Source organism: Bison bison, unplaced genomic scaffold (genome assembly GCF_000754665.1).
Source record: "Bison bison bison isolate TAMUID 2011002044 unplaced genomic scaffold, Bison_UMD1.0 scf7180017864492, whole genome shotgun sequence".
NCBI lineage: Eukaryota > Metazoa > Chordata > Mammalia > Artiodactyla > Bovidae > Bison > Bison bison.
The window spans coordinates 4,759,640-4,773,919 of NW_011495051.1; the positions used below are offsets into that span (position 1 = coordinate 4,759,640).

Here is a 14,280-nt window from a genome sequence, read left to right on the forward strand (position 1 = left end):
GGGCATTAATAATAGAAGCTCCCTATGGCTTCTCTGGTGGCACAGTGGTAAAGAACCCGCCTGCCAATGCAGGAGACGCAAGAGACTCGGGTTCGATCCCTGGGTCAGGAGGATCCCCTGGAGGAAGGCGTGGCAACCCACTCCAGTATTCTTGCCTGGAGAATCCCATGGTCAGAGGAGCCTGGCGGGCTATGGTCCATGGGATCACAAAGAGCTGGACGTGACTAAGTGACTAAGCATGTTAGGGTGGTGTGCCTGTGTGGGTAAAGCATATATACACACATATATATTTAATATTATACACATTATGCCACATTATACATTACATATTACATATAGTGCAGATGTAATTGTGTGTGTGTATATATGTGTGTGGCAGATGTAATAATATATATATATATATATATATATAATATATACTGTTGTCACTAAGTTGTGTCTGAATTTTTTGTGACCCCCTGCAAGGCTCCTCCATCCACGGGATTTCCCAGGCAAGAATACTGGAGTGGGTTGCCATTTCCTTCTCCAGGGGATCTTTGTGACCTATGGATCGAACCTGAGTCTTCTGCATTGGCAGGCAGGTTCTTTACCCCTGAGCCACCAGGAAGTCCAATAATATATATGATAAGAATATAATTATATATATATAGTACAGATGTAGTTATATATATGTATACATAGTATACATGTAATTACACTTATGGTACAGATGTCATAATATATGTAATGCAGATATGTGTGTATACATATATTTCGAGTTAATGATTCAAATGCTAATGGCTGATTCACATCAAACGATTCAAATGTTTCTAAAAGGAATAAAATAATGCCATTTACCACCTATGAATGGCCATAGATATTATCATACTAAGTCAGAAAGAGAATGACAAATACCATATGATATCACTTACATGTGGGATCTCAAATAAGACACAAATGAACTTATCTATGAAGCAAACAGACTCACAGACAGAGAGAATAAACTTGTGGTTGCCAAGGAGGTGGGGGGGATGGACTGGGAGTTTGGGATTAGCAGATGCAAATAATTATACAGAGGATGGATAAACAAGGTCCTACTGTAGAGCACAGGGAATGCTATTCAATATTCCTTGACAAGCCACAATGGAAAAGAATATACGTGTGCATGACTGAGTCACTTTTGCTGTACAGTATAAATTATCACATTGTAAATCAACTATACTTCAATAAAATTTTTTAAAAATGATTCAAATGTTGAAGAGTGAAATGGATGCAGCTTTCTTTGAAATGTGTCAAAAAGGAAGATGGCGTGATGGATGGATAAATAGAGGGGTGGCTGGATGTGCTAACAGCTGTAGGATTTGGTGGTGAGTAACAGGGCGCTTGCTATACAAACCCAACTTTTGTATGCTTGAAAATTTTCATAATAGACTGTTGGGGGAGGGTAAGGAAGAAATAAATAGGAACAGGGAAGCTTGCGTAGACCAGCACTGACCATGTGACTTCCCTCGAAGCGTGGGATTCATTCAGTATCAAAAAAAGAGCCCCCTCCCGCCTTCTGAGTATGAAGTGAATATAAAATATATGCCATCCAACCCTGGTGGTTATTTGCAGTTACTCCTAGGCTGTGGACCATTCACCGAGATGGAGAAGTCCTTATGAGGCTATCGAAACATGGGCCAGGCCATGAGAGCCCCTTGACCATCCCTGAATTTTTTCGGGAGTCAGTCAACCGATTTGGGTCTTATCCAGCCCTAGCATCAAAGAAGAATGGAAGGTGGGAAGTCCTGAACTACAACCAGTACTATGAGGCTTGTCGGAAGACTGCGAGAGCCATGCTCAAGGTAAATGCGTTGTTCACTCACTCCTTTGTTCGTCATGTATTAAATCACTCCTTCTGTGTGTAAATACACATGGGACAAAATGCACAAGGCACCCCAAAAAAGAAGTTTAACTGGTGAAAATTTTCTTTCAAATCTTTGTCCCCTCTCTATGGAGTGATTGAGTTGGATGTATCTGGTTCAAGATCTCTCATGAGATTGTAGTCAAGCTATCAGCTGGGGGATAGTTCTTGACTCAGGTATATGGGCACACACATCATTGGAAGGCCTGACTGAGGCAGGACAGTCCACTTCTAAGCATGGCTAGCTCTTGGCAGGAAGCCTCAGATGCTTCCTCTATGGACGGTCCCTGGAGGAGTCAGAGCCACAAAGACAGGAAGGATAATAGATGGTGGGGGCCAGGGGCTGGGGAGTCAGTGTTTCATGGGGATAGAGCTTCAGTTTGGGAAGATGAGAAAGTTCTAGAGATGGATGGTAGGGACGGTTGCATACCAGTGTGAAAGTACTTTTTTGGGTCACACTGTGAGGCTTGCAAGATCTTAGTTCCCACAGCAGGGATGAACTTGGGCCCTCAGCACTGAAAGCATGAAGTCCTAACCACTGGACCACTAGGGAATTCCCCTGGATTTGGGGGTTTTTTAGGGTAAAGGAGCTTAATACCAATGAGCTGTGCACCTAAAGTTGGTTAGAATGATTAAAAACTAAAATCCATAAAAATTAGAATAAAAAAGGGGGTATTAAGTAGAGCAAGGCAAACCAGCCTCCCAAGAGTCACAAAAACACATCACACTCTGGATTTCCATCTCAATGTGGGCTCTCCCCCCGACGTGGCTTCCGGGGGCTCTGGGGTCCGCCTTCTCCCAGTGAGTGGTCCCACCTGGAAGCAAACCTCGCCTGTATCTCCGTTTTCTGCTTGTCCGTCTGTTTCTGCCTTCCCAGCTGGGCCTGGAGCCTTTCCACTCAGTTGGCATCCTTGGGTTTAACTCCATCGAGTGGATACTTGCAGCTCTTGGTGCCATCTTCGCGGGGTAAGATCCTGGGCCCTGGACCCTGTGAATGCTGGGGTGGGGTGGGGGGCTGCTGCTCCGGGGGCCTGGCGCCCACAAGGTTTCCACTGAGATATGAGCAAAGAGCCCTAGGCCAGCCAGTGAGATAGACACACACACATACACACATACACACACACACACAGAGTCATGTGAAATACACCGAAGGACTTATACAGCTCAGGAATAAAAACACAGATTTTAAATGAGCAGGAAACTTGAAGGGAAACATCACTAAGGGAAGCAGCCAATAAGCACTTGGAAAGCTCCTTGAAGTCATCCGGCAGCAGGGAGATACAAACCCACCACATAATGGTTGAAAGCAAAAAGGAAAGGTTGTGAGTGAAGGAAACAGGTGGCTGGGGGAGGGGTGGGGGTTCCAAACCCCACCTCCTATTTACTATGGGACCCTGAACAAGCGACTTCCCTCCCTTGAGCCTCAGTTTCCTCATCTGTAAAATGGGTACTGTGAGGGCTCCATGTCATAGCAACATCACAGGAGTCCATACTCCCATCATCGCTGTCATTCCTGTCCTTTCCATCATTGTCCAGTTGTGGAGGGAGGGAAGCTGGTGGCAGGACTTCAGACTCAGAACCTGCCGGCAGGCCCTACCCGCAGACCCTTTCCTCCCCTTCCAGGATGTTCTTGACTCAGGTATATGGGCACACACATGCATGTGTTTTCTTTCCCCAGGGGCTTCTGTGTTGGTATTTACGCCACCAACTTCGCGGACGCCTGTGAATATGTCATTACTCATGCCAAAGTGAACATCCTGCTGGTGGAAAATAACGCACAGTTGCAGAAAATCCTTTCGGTAACAACTGCCCCCACCCCCCCAACCCCCGCCCCCCTCCACCCCGCCACCACACATCACCAAGGAAGAATGGATGTGTGCAGAGTGGACGAGTTTAACTTCCAAAGCATATTCTTTTCCTACTTGGCCTCCATTTTTTTTGATGTGGACCATTTTTAAAGTCTTTATTGAATTTGTTACAATACTGCTTGTGTTTTATGTTTTGGTTCTTTTTGGCTGAGGGAAGTGTGTGGAATCTTAGCTCCCCGACCAGGGATCAAACCTGCACCCCCTGCATTGGAAGGTGAAGTCTTAACCCCTGGATCATCAGAGAAGTCCCCTGGGCCTCCAGTTTTTAAAATGCACTGCGTGTTATTTTATATACAGTCCACTGTTTATCAGTTTTCTCTTAGAAACGTTATCTTGAGCCTTGCCACGCTTTCAATTTTCATCTCTTACGATCATCCTCTTTTCTGAAATGCTTTTGTGTTTCTCTTCTGTCTCCTCCCCAAGTCTGACTGCTTCACTGTTTTGCTACTTTCTGGTGGATGTCTGGCTCTCCCCCCAGGGCTTGTATGTTTGCTTTGGGTTCTTCCGTTCAAGCTGCGTTGAGCTTGTTACATCTTACATTTTATATTAGAAGTTTGGGGGGCAATTTTCCTCTGCTTTGCTGTGACTTTAAAAAATTTTTCTTTTGGGTTGTGCTGGGTCTTGGTTGCTGCTCGTGGGCTTTCTCGAGTCGTGGTGAATGGGGGCTACTCTTTGTTGCAGTGAGAGGGCTTCTCATTGTGGCGGCTTCTCTTGTTGTGGAGCACGGGCTTTAGGGCATACGGGCTTCAGTAGTTGTGAAGGCTTAGTTGCTCTGCAGCGAGTGGAATCTTCCTCGACCAGGGATTGAACCCATGTTCCCTGCACTGGCAGGCAGATTCTTATCCACTGTACGACCAGGGAAATCCTACGATGACTTTTTGTACTCAGTGAAATCTGACTCCTCTCTTACTCCTTTTTTTTTCTCCTTGCATTATCTTTGTATGGATGCTGGAGAAACGTTTCCCATGATTTGTGTTTGAATGAGTGCAGTTGTCTGAACCAGCTTTTGACAGAAGTATTCTGAAAGGAGGGAAGTCCTTCGGAAGAGTGAACCTCCATGGCCAGAGTCATTACTCAGCCCAAGAGCCACTGTGATTATTTCTTTCTTCCCTTCTTTCCTTCTGTATTTTTTTTTTTTTGGCCACACCATGCAGCATGTGGGATCTTATTCCCCAACCAGGGGTCAAACACAGGTCCTATGCACTAGAAGTATGGAGTCTTAACAACTGGACCACCAAGGAAGCCCTCTGTTTATTTAATACCCTACTCCATTTCTCCTGTGTTACACGTTTCATATTTCTGAAGTTGAGATTCAAGTCTTGCCATCAGTGTCATAGACAGTATCCTCTGAACATCAAGGGTGTTTGTTCACATATTTCACTTGACTCAGTGAAAGTGGACATTTTGTGCCACCAGGCCTCCTTCAACGCAAAACCTAACTCCTGAGCTGGTTCAGGAAGCACAGACTTCTACTTTCTGGTTGTCTTTCTGTTTTCTTTTTTGGCTGCACCATGTGGTATGCGGGATCTTAGTTCCCTGATCAGGCATTGAACCTGTGGCCCCTACAGTGGAAGCGTGGAGTCTTAACCACTGGACTGCCAGGCAAGTCCCCAGACTTCTACTTTCTGAAATTGCTTTCTGAAGCCATGCTTCTTTGGTCCCTGGTACTCAATTCATGCCGTCTGTCCTGTTCATAGCAGAATGCACTGCTTGCAAGGTGACTGGTGATGAGTGAGGGTAGGGCCCTTTTCCTCCTTGCTGTGAATACAGGCTTCTGATTTGGGTTTCCCACTGTTAGAAAATGCTTTGTGTTCCATTCTTCCCCTGCAGCCACCTTGCTGCTATGACTTCCAGTCCTTGGTCTGGTATCTTCAACCTCATAGGCATAAAGCAATATCTGAATTATTTCCGTCTCCAAGTTTCACTTCCCAGGTGGCTCAGTGGTAAAGAACCTGTCTGCCAATGCCCCAAATGAGGAGACATGAGTTCAATCCCTGGGACGGGAAGATCCCCTGGAGAAGGAAATAGCGACCTACTCCAGGATTCTTGCCTAGAGAATCCCATGGACAGAGGAGCCTGGCGGGCTACAGTCCATGGGGTGGGGAAGATCCGGATATGACTGAGCATGCACACAGAGACTGAGTCTGACCAAAGAGGCAGTTTTCCTCAAAGAGGGGAAGATTTGTTGTTCTGGTTGCTCTGAGTGAAAGACTCAAAGCCAGGCTCCTCCCAAACTGCATGTTCAGGTCCACTTGGAAATCTTTCTTTCTTGGTGAAGTTCACAGCCTGTAACCCTCCAGGGCTTCCTTCTTCCTTCAGAATAAACAGCAGACTCCTCGCCATCACTTCCCCAGGGCATGGCCTCCTGACCCTCACGCCCTTTCCTGCCTCCTCCCCTGGACTCCTCCCTTCCACCCTCACTCCAGATCACCCTGGACTTTTTACATCCCTCACACATGCCAGCCACTGCCTGCTTCAGGTTTTTTGGATGTCTGCTCCTTCTCTCTCTGGAAAACTCTTGTCCAGATGTGAAAAGCACTGCTGTCATCTTTTCTCTCCGGGCCATGGCAGAGACTTGGCTATAATCAGCATTCTTGATGCTGGAAGTGACATCTGCTTTGCATTGGCTAGGAATGCGCCACAGACACAAACATCCTCCCCGTGCACGAACGACAAGATTCTTGCAGGACAAGAATCCCCTGAACCTTACAGTTCGAGGTTTAGGTAGAGCGTTCTGAACCTGCCCAGGTTCCGGCCACCTTCATGGAGAATTTCTGTGGCCTGATGCCAACTAGAAGTTTGGCTGGATCTTGGCTGTGTAGCTCAAGGTGCCAAGAGAGGAAGAGCCAAGAGGGTTGGCCTTTGACTCACCAACTGAGAGGCACAACTCGGTGCAGCAGAACTCAGGATGCTGTTGCCCTCGGCCCTCTTCAGTGGTTGGGGTCTACCGATACCAACCGCAAAGAACTTAGCAGTCCTTAGACCAGGTTGCTTAGTATCAGTCAAGGCACAGAGCCAAGTTTTACTGTGAGGGCAGGGGAGGGAAAGAGGTAGGGGTCCCTATGGGAGAGAGCTTAGGACACATGCTCCTGGGCCGGGTTATCCTGAGGTCCATGCATAAATTTGACTGTGTGGATCACAACAAACTGTGGAAAATTCTTAAAGTGATGGGAATACCAGACCACCTTACCTGCCTCCTGAGAAACCTGTATGCAGGTCAAGAAGCAACAGTTAGAACCAGACATGGAACAATGGACTGGTTCAAAATTGGGAAAGGAGTACATCAAGGCTGTATATTATCACCTTGCTTACTTAACTTATATGCCAAGTACATCATGCGAAATGCCAGGCTGGATGAAGCTCAAGCTAGAATCAAGATTGCTGGGGTAAATATCAATAGCCTCAGATATGCAGATGACACCACTCTAATGACAAAATGAATAGGAACTAAAAAGCCTCTTAATGAAAGTCAAAGAGAGTGAAAAAGCTGGCTTAAAACTCAATGTTCAAAAAACAAAAATCATGACATCCGGTCCCATCATTTCATGACAAATAGATGTGGAAAGAATGGAAAGAGTGACAGACTTTATTTTCTTGGGCTCCAAAATCACTGGGATGGTGATGGCAGCTATGAAATTAAAAGATGCTTGCTCCTTGGAAGAAAAGCTATGACAAACCTAGACAGCTTATTAAAAAAGCAGAGACATCACTCTGCTGACAAAGGTCTGTATAGTCAAAGCTATGGTTTTTCCAGGAGTCATGTATGGGTGTTGGGAGTTGGACCATAAAGAAGGCTGAGGACCAAAGAATTGATGCTTTCAAATTTGTGTTGCCTGAGAAGACTCTTGGGAGTCCCTTGGACTGTAAGGAGATCAAACCAGTTAAGCCTAAAGGAAATCAACCCTGAATATTCATTGAAAGGACTGATGCTGAGGCTGAAACTCCAATCCTTTGGCCGCTTGATGCAAAGAGCAGACTCACTGGAAAGGCCCTGATTCTGGGAAAGATTGAGGGCAAGAGGAGAAGGGGGCTACAGAGGATGAGACGGTTGGATGGCATCATCGACTCAATGGATATGAGTTTGAACAAACTTAGGGAGATAGTGAAGGACAGGGAAGCCTGGCGAGCTACAGTCCATGAGGTCGCCAAGAGTCCTACACGACTGAGCGACCGAACAATAACAAATGCACAACTTTCTTTCAGATTCCGATGAACAAGATGGAGACCCTAAAAGCGATCGTTCAGTACAAGCCGCCCGTGGACGACAGCAAATGTGAAAACCTGTACTCTGTAAGTGTCAACAAAGGAGAGGACCGGGCCTTAAAGGGAAGGAGGGCACTGGCAAAGGAAGTGGGTGGTGAGCAAGGGGGAGGGCGGACCCATACAAAGGAAATGGGTGAGGACTCATGGGAACGGGGTCGTGAGCAACAGAAGTGGGTAGCAGTAGCGGTAATTTAGTCGCTAAGTCGCGTCCGACTCCTTGCGACCCTACGGACTGTAGCCTGCCAGGTTCCTCTGTCCATGGGATTTTCCAGGCAAGAATACTGGGATGGGTTGCCATTTCCTTCTCCAGGGAATCTTCCCAACCCAGGAATCGAACCTGTGTCTCCGGCATTGCAGGCAGATTCTTTAGGGACTGAGTTAGGAGGGAAGCCCACAGACGTGGGTGGAGACTCACCCACCCACTGAGTGGTAGGCAAGGGAGAAGGCGAGGCCTCACAAGAGAAGGGGATGAGGCTTTTGAGAGAATTTTTTTGTACCACGAAGGGTCTGATTTCCTGTAAGGTGTCTGTTCTGGTAATTTATTTCTGTGTAACACATCACCCCCGAAATTGGTGGCATGAGACAGTACCGGTCATTTTATTTTTAGTTGTTGTTGTTGTTGTTGTTTTTCAGAGTATTAGCATAACAGGATTTCCTTGGTGGCACGGTGGTAAAGAATCTGCCTGCCAATGCAGGAAATGTGGGTTTGATCCCTGGGCGGAGAAGATCCCCTAGAGTAGGAAACGGCAACCAACTGCAGTGTTCTTGCCTGGAAAAACCCCATGGACAGAGGATACTGGTGGGCTAAAGTCCATTGAGTCGCAGAGTGGGACAGACTGAGTGCCCGCATGCCCATACACAGCGTAACTGAAAAAATACGGCAGCACCGAAAATAAGATATGTTGGAACTCACAACATGAAGTTTAAATATTTAATTTATATTCAAGTCAGAATTTATTATAAATTTACCTTTCTGGCTCTCACAGATGCAAAGTCATCAGTATCTTTATTAAAACCATTAGCCATTTTTAATGTATGAAAATACGCATACAAGGGGCATGCATTTCTGCTATGGCTTGACCAACAGCCCTGTTGGAGCCTGCCTTTTTTTTTCTTTTCAAATTTTGATGTTTCATCCATCAGAGATTCGCTTTTTTTTGATATTGACTTAAAATATTGCATTGAAATATTATTTATCTTGATTACAAGCTTTTTGGGGGGGGGGCGGAAATTCCCTAAAAAAATTTGCACTCAAAGAGAAGCCCCTGGTCTGCAGTCTGGTCCTGGCTCTGCACTTGGGACTCCTCCGGCACCTTTCTTCCTCTTTTTCTGCTTCTGCGATGTCTTCAGGACCTGTGGGCTTGTTTGGTAGCTCAGATCTCCACAGAGAATGTTTTTTGTTTGTTTTGTTGTTGTTTTCGCCATGCTGGAAAGGATGGCGGGGATCTTTGTTCCCTGACCAGGGATGGAACCTATGCCCCCTGCAGTAGAAGGAAGCTCAGAGTCTTTAACCATTGGAGCACCGGGAAAGTCTCCAGAGAGAATGTTTTGAGGAGAGAAATATCCAGGCAGAAGCCATCCTGCCTTGAATGACCTATTCTTGGGAGTAGCACGTGGAGGCCAAGCTGCAGACCAGACTCCACCTCTTACTGAGGGAGGGACAGGGCCCCTGAAGACTGTGTGACATATATATGTCACATTCTTTTTTTTTTTTTGCAAATTCACTCTGTCTCAGGGTCTTCTAGAGTCAGAAAATGCTTGAGTGCAAGCAACAGAGACCCACTTAAGCCAAAGGAGAGGGTTTGGGTCTTATTTCTAAGGATACAACAAGTTAACTCACAGAAGTCAGGGCAGGAGGTCTGTGAGGGACCAGCCCAGGCTCCTGTTGTTAATGTTCCTGAGATCAGGCCATCAAACCCATGATCCAAATCAGAAGTCCTAACATGTCATGGAATTTATTTCGTTTTCCCTCCACTCATGTGGGAAGAAAGATGCCAGTGATCCTTTCTGGCCGAAACACTCTCCAGCTCGCGTGCCTTTCAGAAAACCTTAGAATATTGAGACCAGGATAACTAAGTAAGTAAGACAACTGGTCAGAATCACAGACCTTTCAGAGGTTAAAAGTGACCATCACAGCACCAAGATCTTAAGTCTGGATAAGTTAAACCCTTTTGTTAGAAACAGTATTAACAGCAGGGTTTCTCAGCCTCATTGGATATTCGAGGTGGATAATTTTTTTCTTTTGAACTTGTTATTTTGTATTAGGATATAGCCTATTAATAATACCGTGATAGTTTCAGGTAAACAGGGAAGGGACTCAGCCATACATAAACATGTATCCATTCTCCGCAAAACTCCCCTCCCATCCAGCTGCCACATAACACTGAGCAGAGTTCAGGGGGGATAATTCTTCATTGTGGGGCTGTCCTGTGCATTTTTAGGTGTTAAGCAGCAACCCTGGCCTCCCTCCGCCTACTACATTCTAGTTGAAACAATCACAGATATCCTCAGACATTGCCTAGGTCCTCTGGACAGGGTAGGGGGCATGGGAAAAACTGCCCCTGGTTGAGGACAATGATTTATAGGCAACAGTTTTGTGACAGATTAGGTATCTACTTCTCTGCCAGGGCGAGTAGAACCTCCCATTTTTAGATTCAGTTAAGGAATACATTCATTAGAACTGAGAGAAAAAGGAAATGCCTGGGAAATTAGAAGGTGAAATTTGAGGGCAGAGGGATGACAGAAGAAGACCATTAACTGGACAGGTGGTGATGCCTGGAGTTGGAGTCGGGACCAATTCCAGATTTCCAGTAGAGGACTGGATTGGACCCGGTTGGGTCCAGTGTCTATGTGATCCCTTCATCTGTGGCCACGTGAGGATGAGGTCCTGCACCTGCCATTAGGGGAGCATCCTTTTGAGGTGGGGGGGGGGTGCTTGGGGCATTTCTCAGAGAAAGGACAGGGTCCCTGCAAAGGTCTGTGTGCACTGCTCCTCTCCCCATCACTCTACCCTGCTAGAGATGCTCTGGTGAAAGGTCCTTCCCTTTTGGATGGGGCCAGCGTTGCCCTGTCAGGTTGCAGGCAATGCTGGCCATTTCTGGAGGACATGGAGAGCCCTCTATTTTGCAGACAGGACACTGTCCTCCTCCAGAGCCTCACTGGAGGATCAGAGACAGCATTTTTGCAGCTCTCATGTGAAATTCGGTTCATACAGCCTCACAGTTCTTTATGAGGCATCAAATTCTAAGGTAATTAACAGCACAGGCTCTGGACTCTTGGGTTAAAATGCTAGCTCCTCTGTTTACTTAGTGTGTGACCCTGGGCAGGTAACTTACCGCCTCTGAGCCTCAGCTTCTTCATCTGCCAGAAGGAGATGATGTATGTCTTATCACTAAGGATATCTTTGGTTGCAGGTGATAATAGCATAACCCCAAATGGCTTAAGCTTCAAAGAGCATTTGTTGGCTCATGTAACTACAACCCATACACAGCTGGAACCAGGAGCTCAAATAACATGCCCAAGGCTCCATTTGGTGGCAAAGTGGTAAAGAACCTGCCTGCCAGTGCAGGAGACGTAAGAGACGTGGGTTCAATCCCTGGGTCAGGAAGAGCCCCTGGAGAAGGAAATGGCAACCCACTCCAGCATTCATGGCTGGAGAATCCCCATGGACAGAGGAGACTGGTGGGCTATAGTCCATTGGTTGCAAAGAGTCAGACACAACTGAAATGACTTAGCAGGCTCCATTATGCTCTCCACTAACCTTGCTTCCCTCTAGTCCTGAGACAGTCCAGCAGCTCCTCAGGTTACCTCATGTTCAGATGACTCATTCATGTCCCAGCACTTCCAGCCAAAGCCCTGACCTTCACTGTGATTGGACCATCTGAGGTCACATGTCTAGAACCAGTCCAATCACTGTGGCCCAGGCAGATGGGACCTTCTAGCTTAAGCCAATCAGGATGCCCTTCAGTTGCATCAATCTGGTCACTAAGTTTGAGGTGTGAGTGGAATCTGGAAAGGCAGAGAACAAATGATCCTGAACTCTGCTGTTCTAAGCATTTTACACATAGTGACCAATTTACTGCTTTGAACAACCCAAAGAGTTGGGCCTTGATATCATCCCCATTTTACCTATGAGGAAACTGAGGCCAAGGTGCTTGAGTAGCCTGCCCAGGAAGTGGAGGAGAAGCAGGTGTCTCAGGGCCTCTGTATGAAGTACCTTTCCTCCTGCTGGGAATCATCCTTCCAGGGCAGCTGGTGAGGCAAGACCTGACTGGGGAAGGGGAACATCTGGTGTGCCGGGGGCCCCCTCACACCCTTGAGCCACCACCCTCTGCTGGTCTTTTCTTTCCATAGTGGGATGACTTCCTAGAACTTGGCAGTAGCATTCCCGATGCCCAACTGGACCAGATCATAAAAAGCCAGAAGGCCAATCAGTGTGCCGTGATCATCTACACTTCGGGGACCACGGGCCAACCCAAGGGGGTGATGCTCAGCCATGACAATGTAAGTGCTGTCTCTGCTGATGGGGTTGGACTCTGCAGCCTCCAGGGTCTCATTGCCCTGGGGCAGAGGCCTTCAGACTGTTTTTGTTCTTGACCCACAGGAGCACAGTGGTGTTTAGGAGCACAGTGGCATGGGGGACCTTGATCTGTGGGGCAGAGACTTAAGCCAACACTTCCAAGGTCGGGGCAGCATAGTGCAGGGGTTGAGATCAGGGACTCTGCAGGAGACCTGGCTCTATGATCCTGGGCAACACATCCAAGATCTCTAAGCCTTGGTTTCCTCATCTGTAAAATGGGTGTGATGTAATAGTCCCTGCCTCCTGGGTTGTTTGAGCTCAGAACCATGCTTGATAAAATAAGTATGTAAAAGGGCAGTGTAAACACTGAGTTTCAGGGGATAAAGCAGGAACTGATGTTTTAGTTACCTGAGGAAGGCTCTGTGCTTGGGGAAAATGCATGTATGTCTGAGTGGAGTCCAAAGCTGATGGTAATTTAGGTCACTGGTCGGAAAGAATAGGGGAATCCACACTAAAAGATCCTATTTATATAAAACCCTAGAAAGGGACTTCCCTGGCAGTCCAGTGGTTAAGAGTCCACCTGCCAATGCAGGGGACACAGATTCAGTACCTGGTCTGGGAAGATACCACATGCAGAAGGGCAACTAAGCCTGAGTACAGCAACTACTGAGCCGACATGCTGTCGAGCCCATGAGAGAAGCCAACAAGAGAAGCCACGGCAATGAGACATCCACGCACCACAGTGAAGAGCAGTCCCTGCTCGCTGCAATTAAAGAAAGCCCATGTGTAGCACAAAGACCCAGTGCAGCCGTAAATTAATTAAAAAATAAATTAGAAAGTGAATATAATGACCTAACTGTAATTTAAAACTGTAACTAAATAAAAGGTCCTGTCTATATAAAACCCTAGGAACAGAATTCCTAGGAGGTCCAGTGGTTAGGATCTGTGTGCCACTTCCAAGAGCCCAAGTTCAAACTTTGGTCAGGAAAATAAGCCCTTGTGATGAAAACCCTAGAAAATGCAAACTTGTCTACAGGAACCAAAAGCAGATGGTGGCTGCTTGGGATGGCAAAGGGAGGCATGACAAAGGGCGATGGGAACAGAGAACATTCACCATTTCAATGGTGGGGATGCTGCACAGCTGCATATGTAAGTCACTATGCACCAACTTGTACACCTCAAATGCAGGTGGTTCCCTGTATGTCAATTACACCTTGATAAAGCTGTTGTTTGTTTTTTTCTAAAGAACAAGAAAGACAGTGATGGCTCATTTCTGTTGCATGCCCGTGATATGCCAGGGTCCATCCCGAGAGTTTTACACTTTGTAAATCCTCCCGGTGATTCTATGATTCTATCTGTTCTATCGGGTGGCCGCTGTTTCTATAGGTGAGCAAACTGAAGCCCAGAGAGGTTAAAATGCTGGGTCCAGGTCACACAGCAAGCAGCATGGCAGAGCCAGGACCTGAACTCGGGCAGGCTGGTGTCACAGTCCACACTTTCACCTACACTCTTGATCTATGTGGCTGAGGTATAAAGATCATTAAAGATGCGATCACTGTAAATACGCTGAAGCCAGCTGAAGAACAGTACGCAGAGCACAGGCGGTTTTTGTTAAAAATTGAAAAATGAAGCAACTGATGTACAAGCCTGTACGCTTTAAAAGTAGAAAAGTGTCTGGCAGCACGTACATCCAACACTCCCCTTTAGAAAGACTGCTAGTTTTGCAATGAAGCATTTCTTACTTAAAA

General features: G+C 46.6%; 1 protein-coding gene across 1 annotated transcript in view; it reads left to right on the plus strand.

Annotated features, from left to right (window-relative positions):
- The window catches only part of ACSBG2 (acyl-CoA synthetase bubblegum family member 2), a 31,252-nt gene that overhangs the window by 300 nt on the left and 16,672 nt on the right, over window positions 1-14,280 (plus strand). The window contains exons 2-6 of the mRNA XM_010828462.1: window positions 1,594-1,823; window positions 2,760-2,848; window positions 3,561-3,681; window positions 7,954-8,040; window positions 12,367-12,516. Coding sequence (XP_010826764.1) covers window positions 1,594-1,823; window positions 2,760-2,848; window positions 3,561-3,681; window positions 7,954-8,040; window positions 12,367-12,516 — 677 coding nt within the window. The remainder of the gene's footprint in view (window positions 1-1,593; window positions 1,824-2,759; window positions 2,849-3,560; window positions 3,682-7,953; window positions 8,041-12,366; window positions 12,517-14,280) is intronic.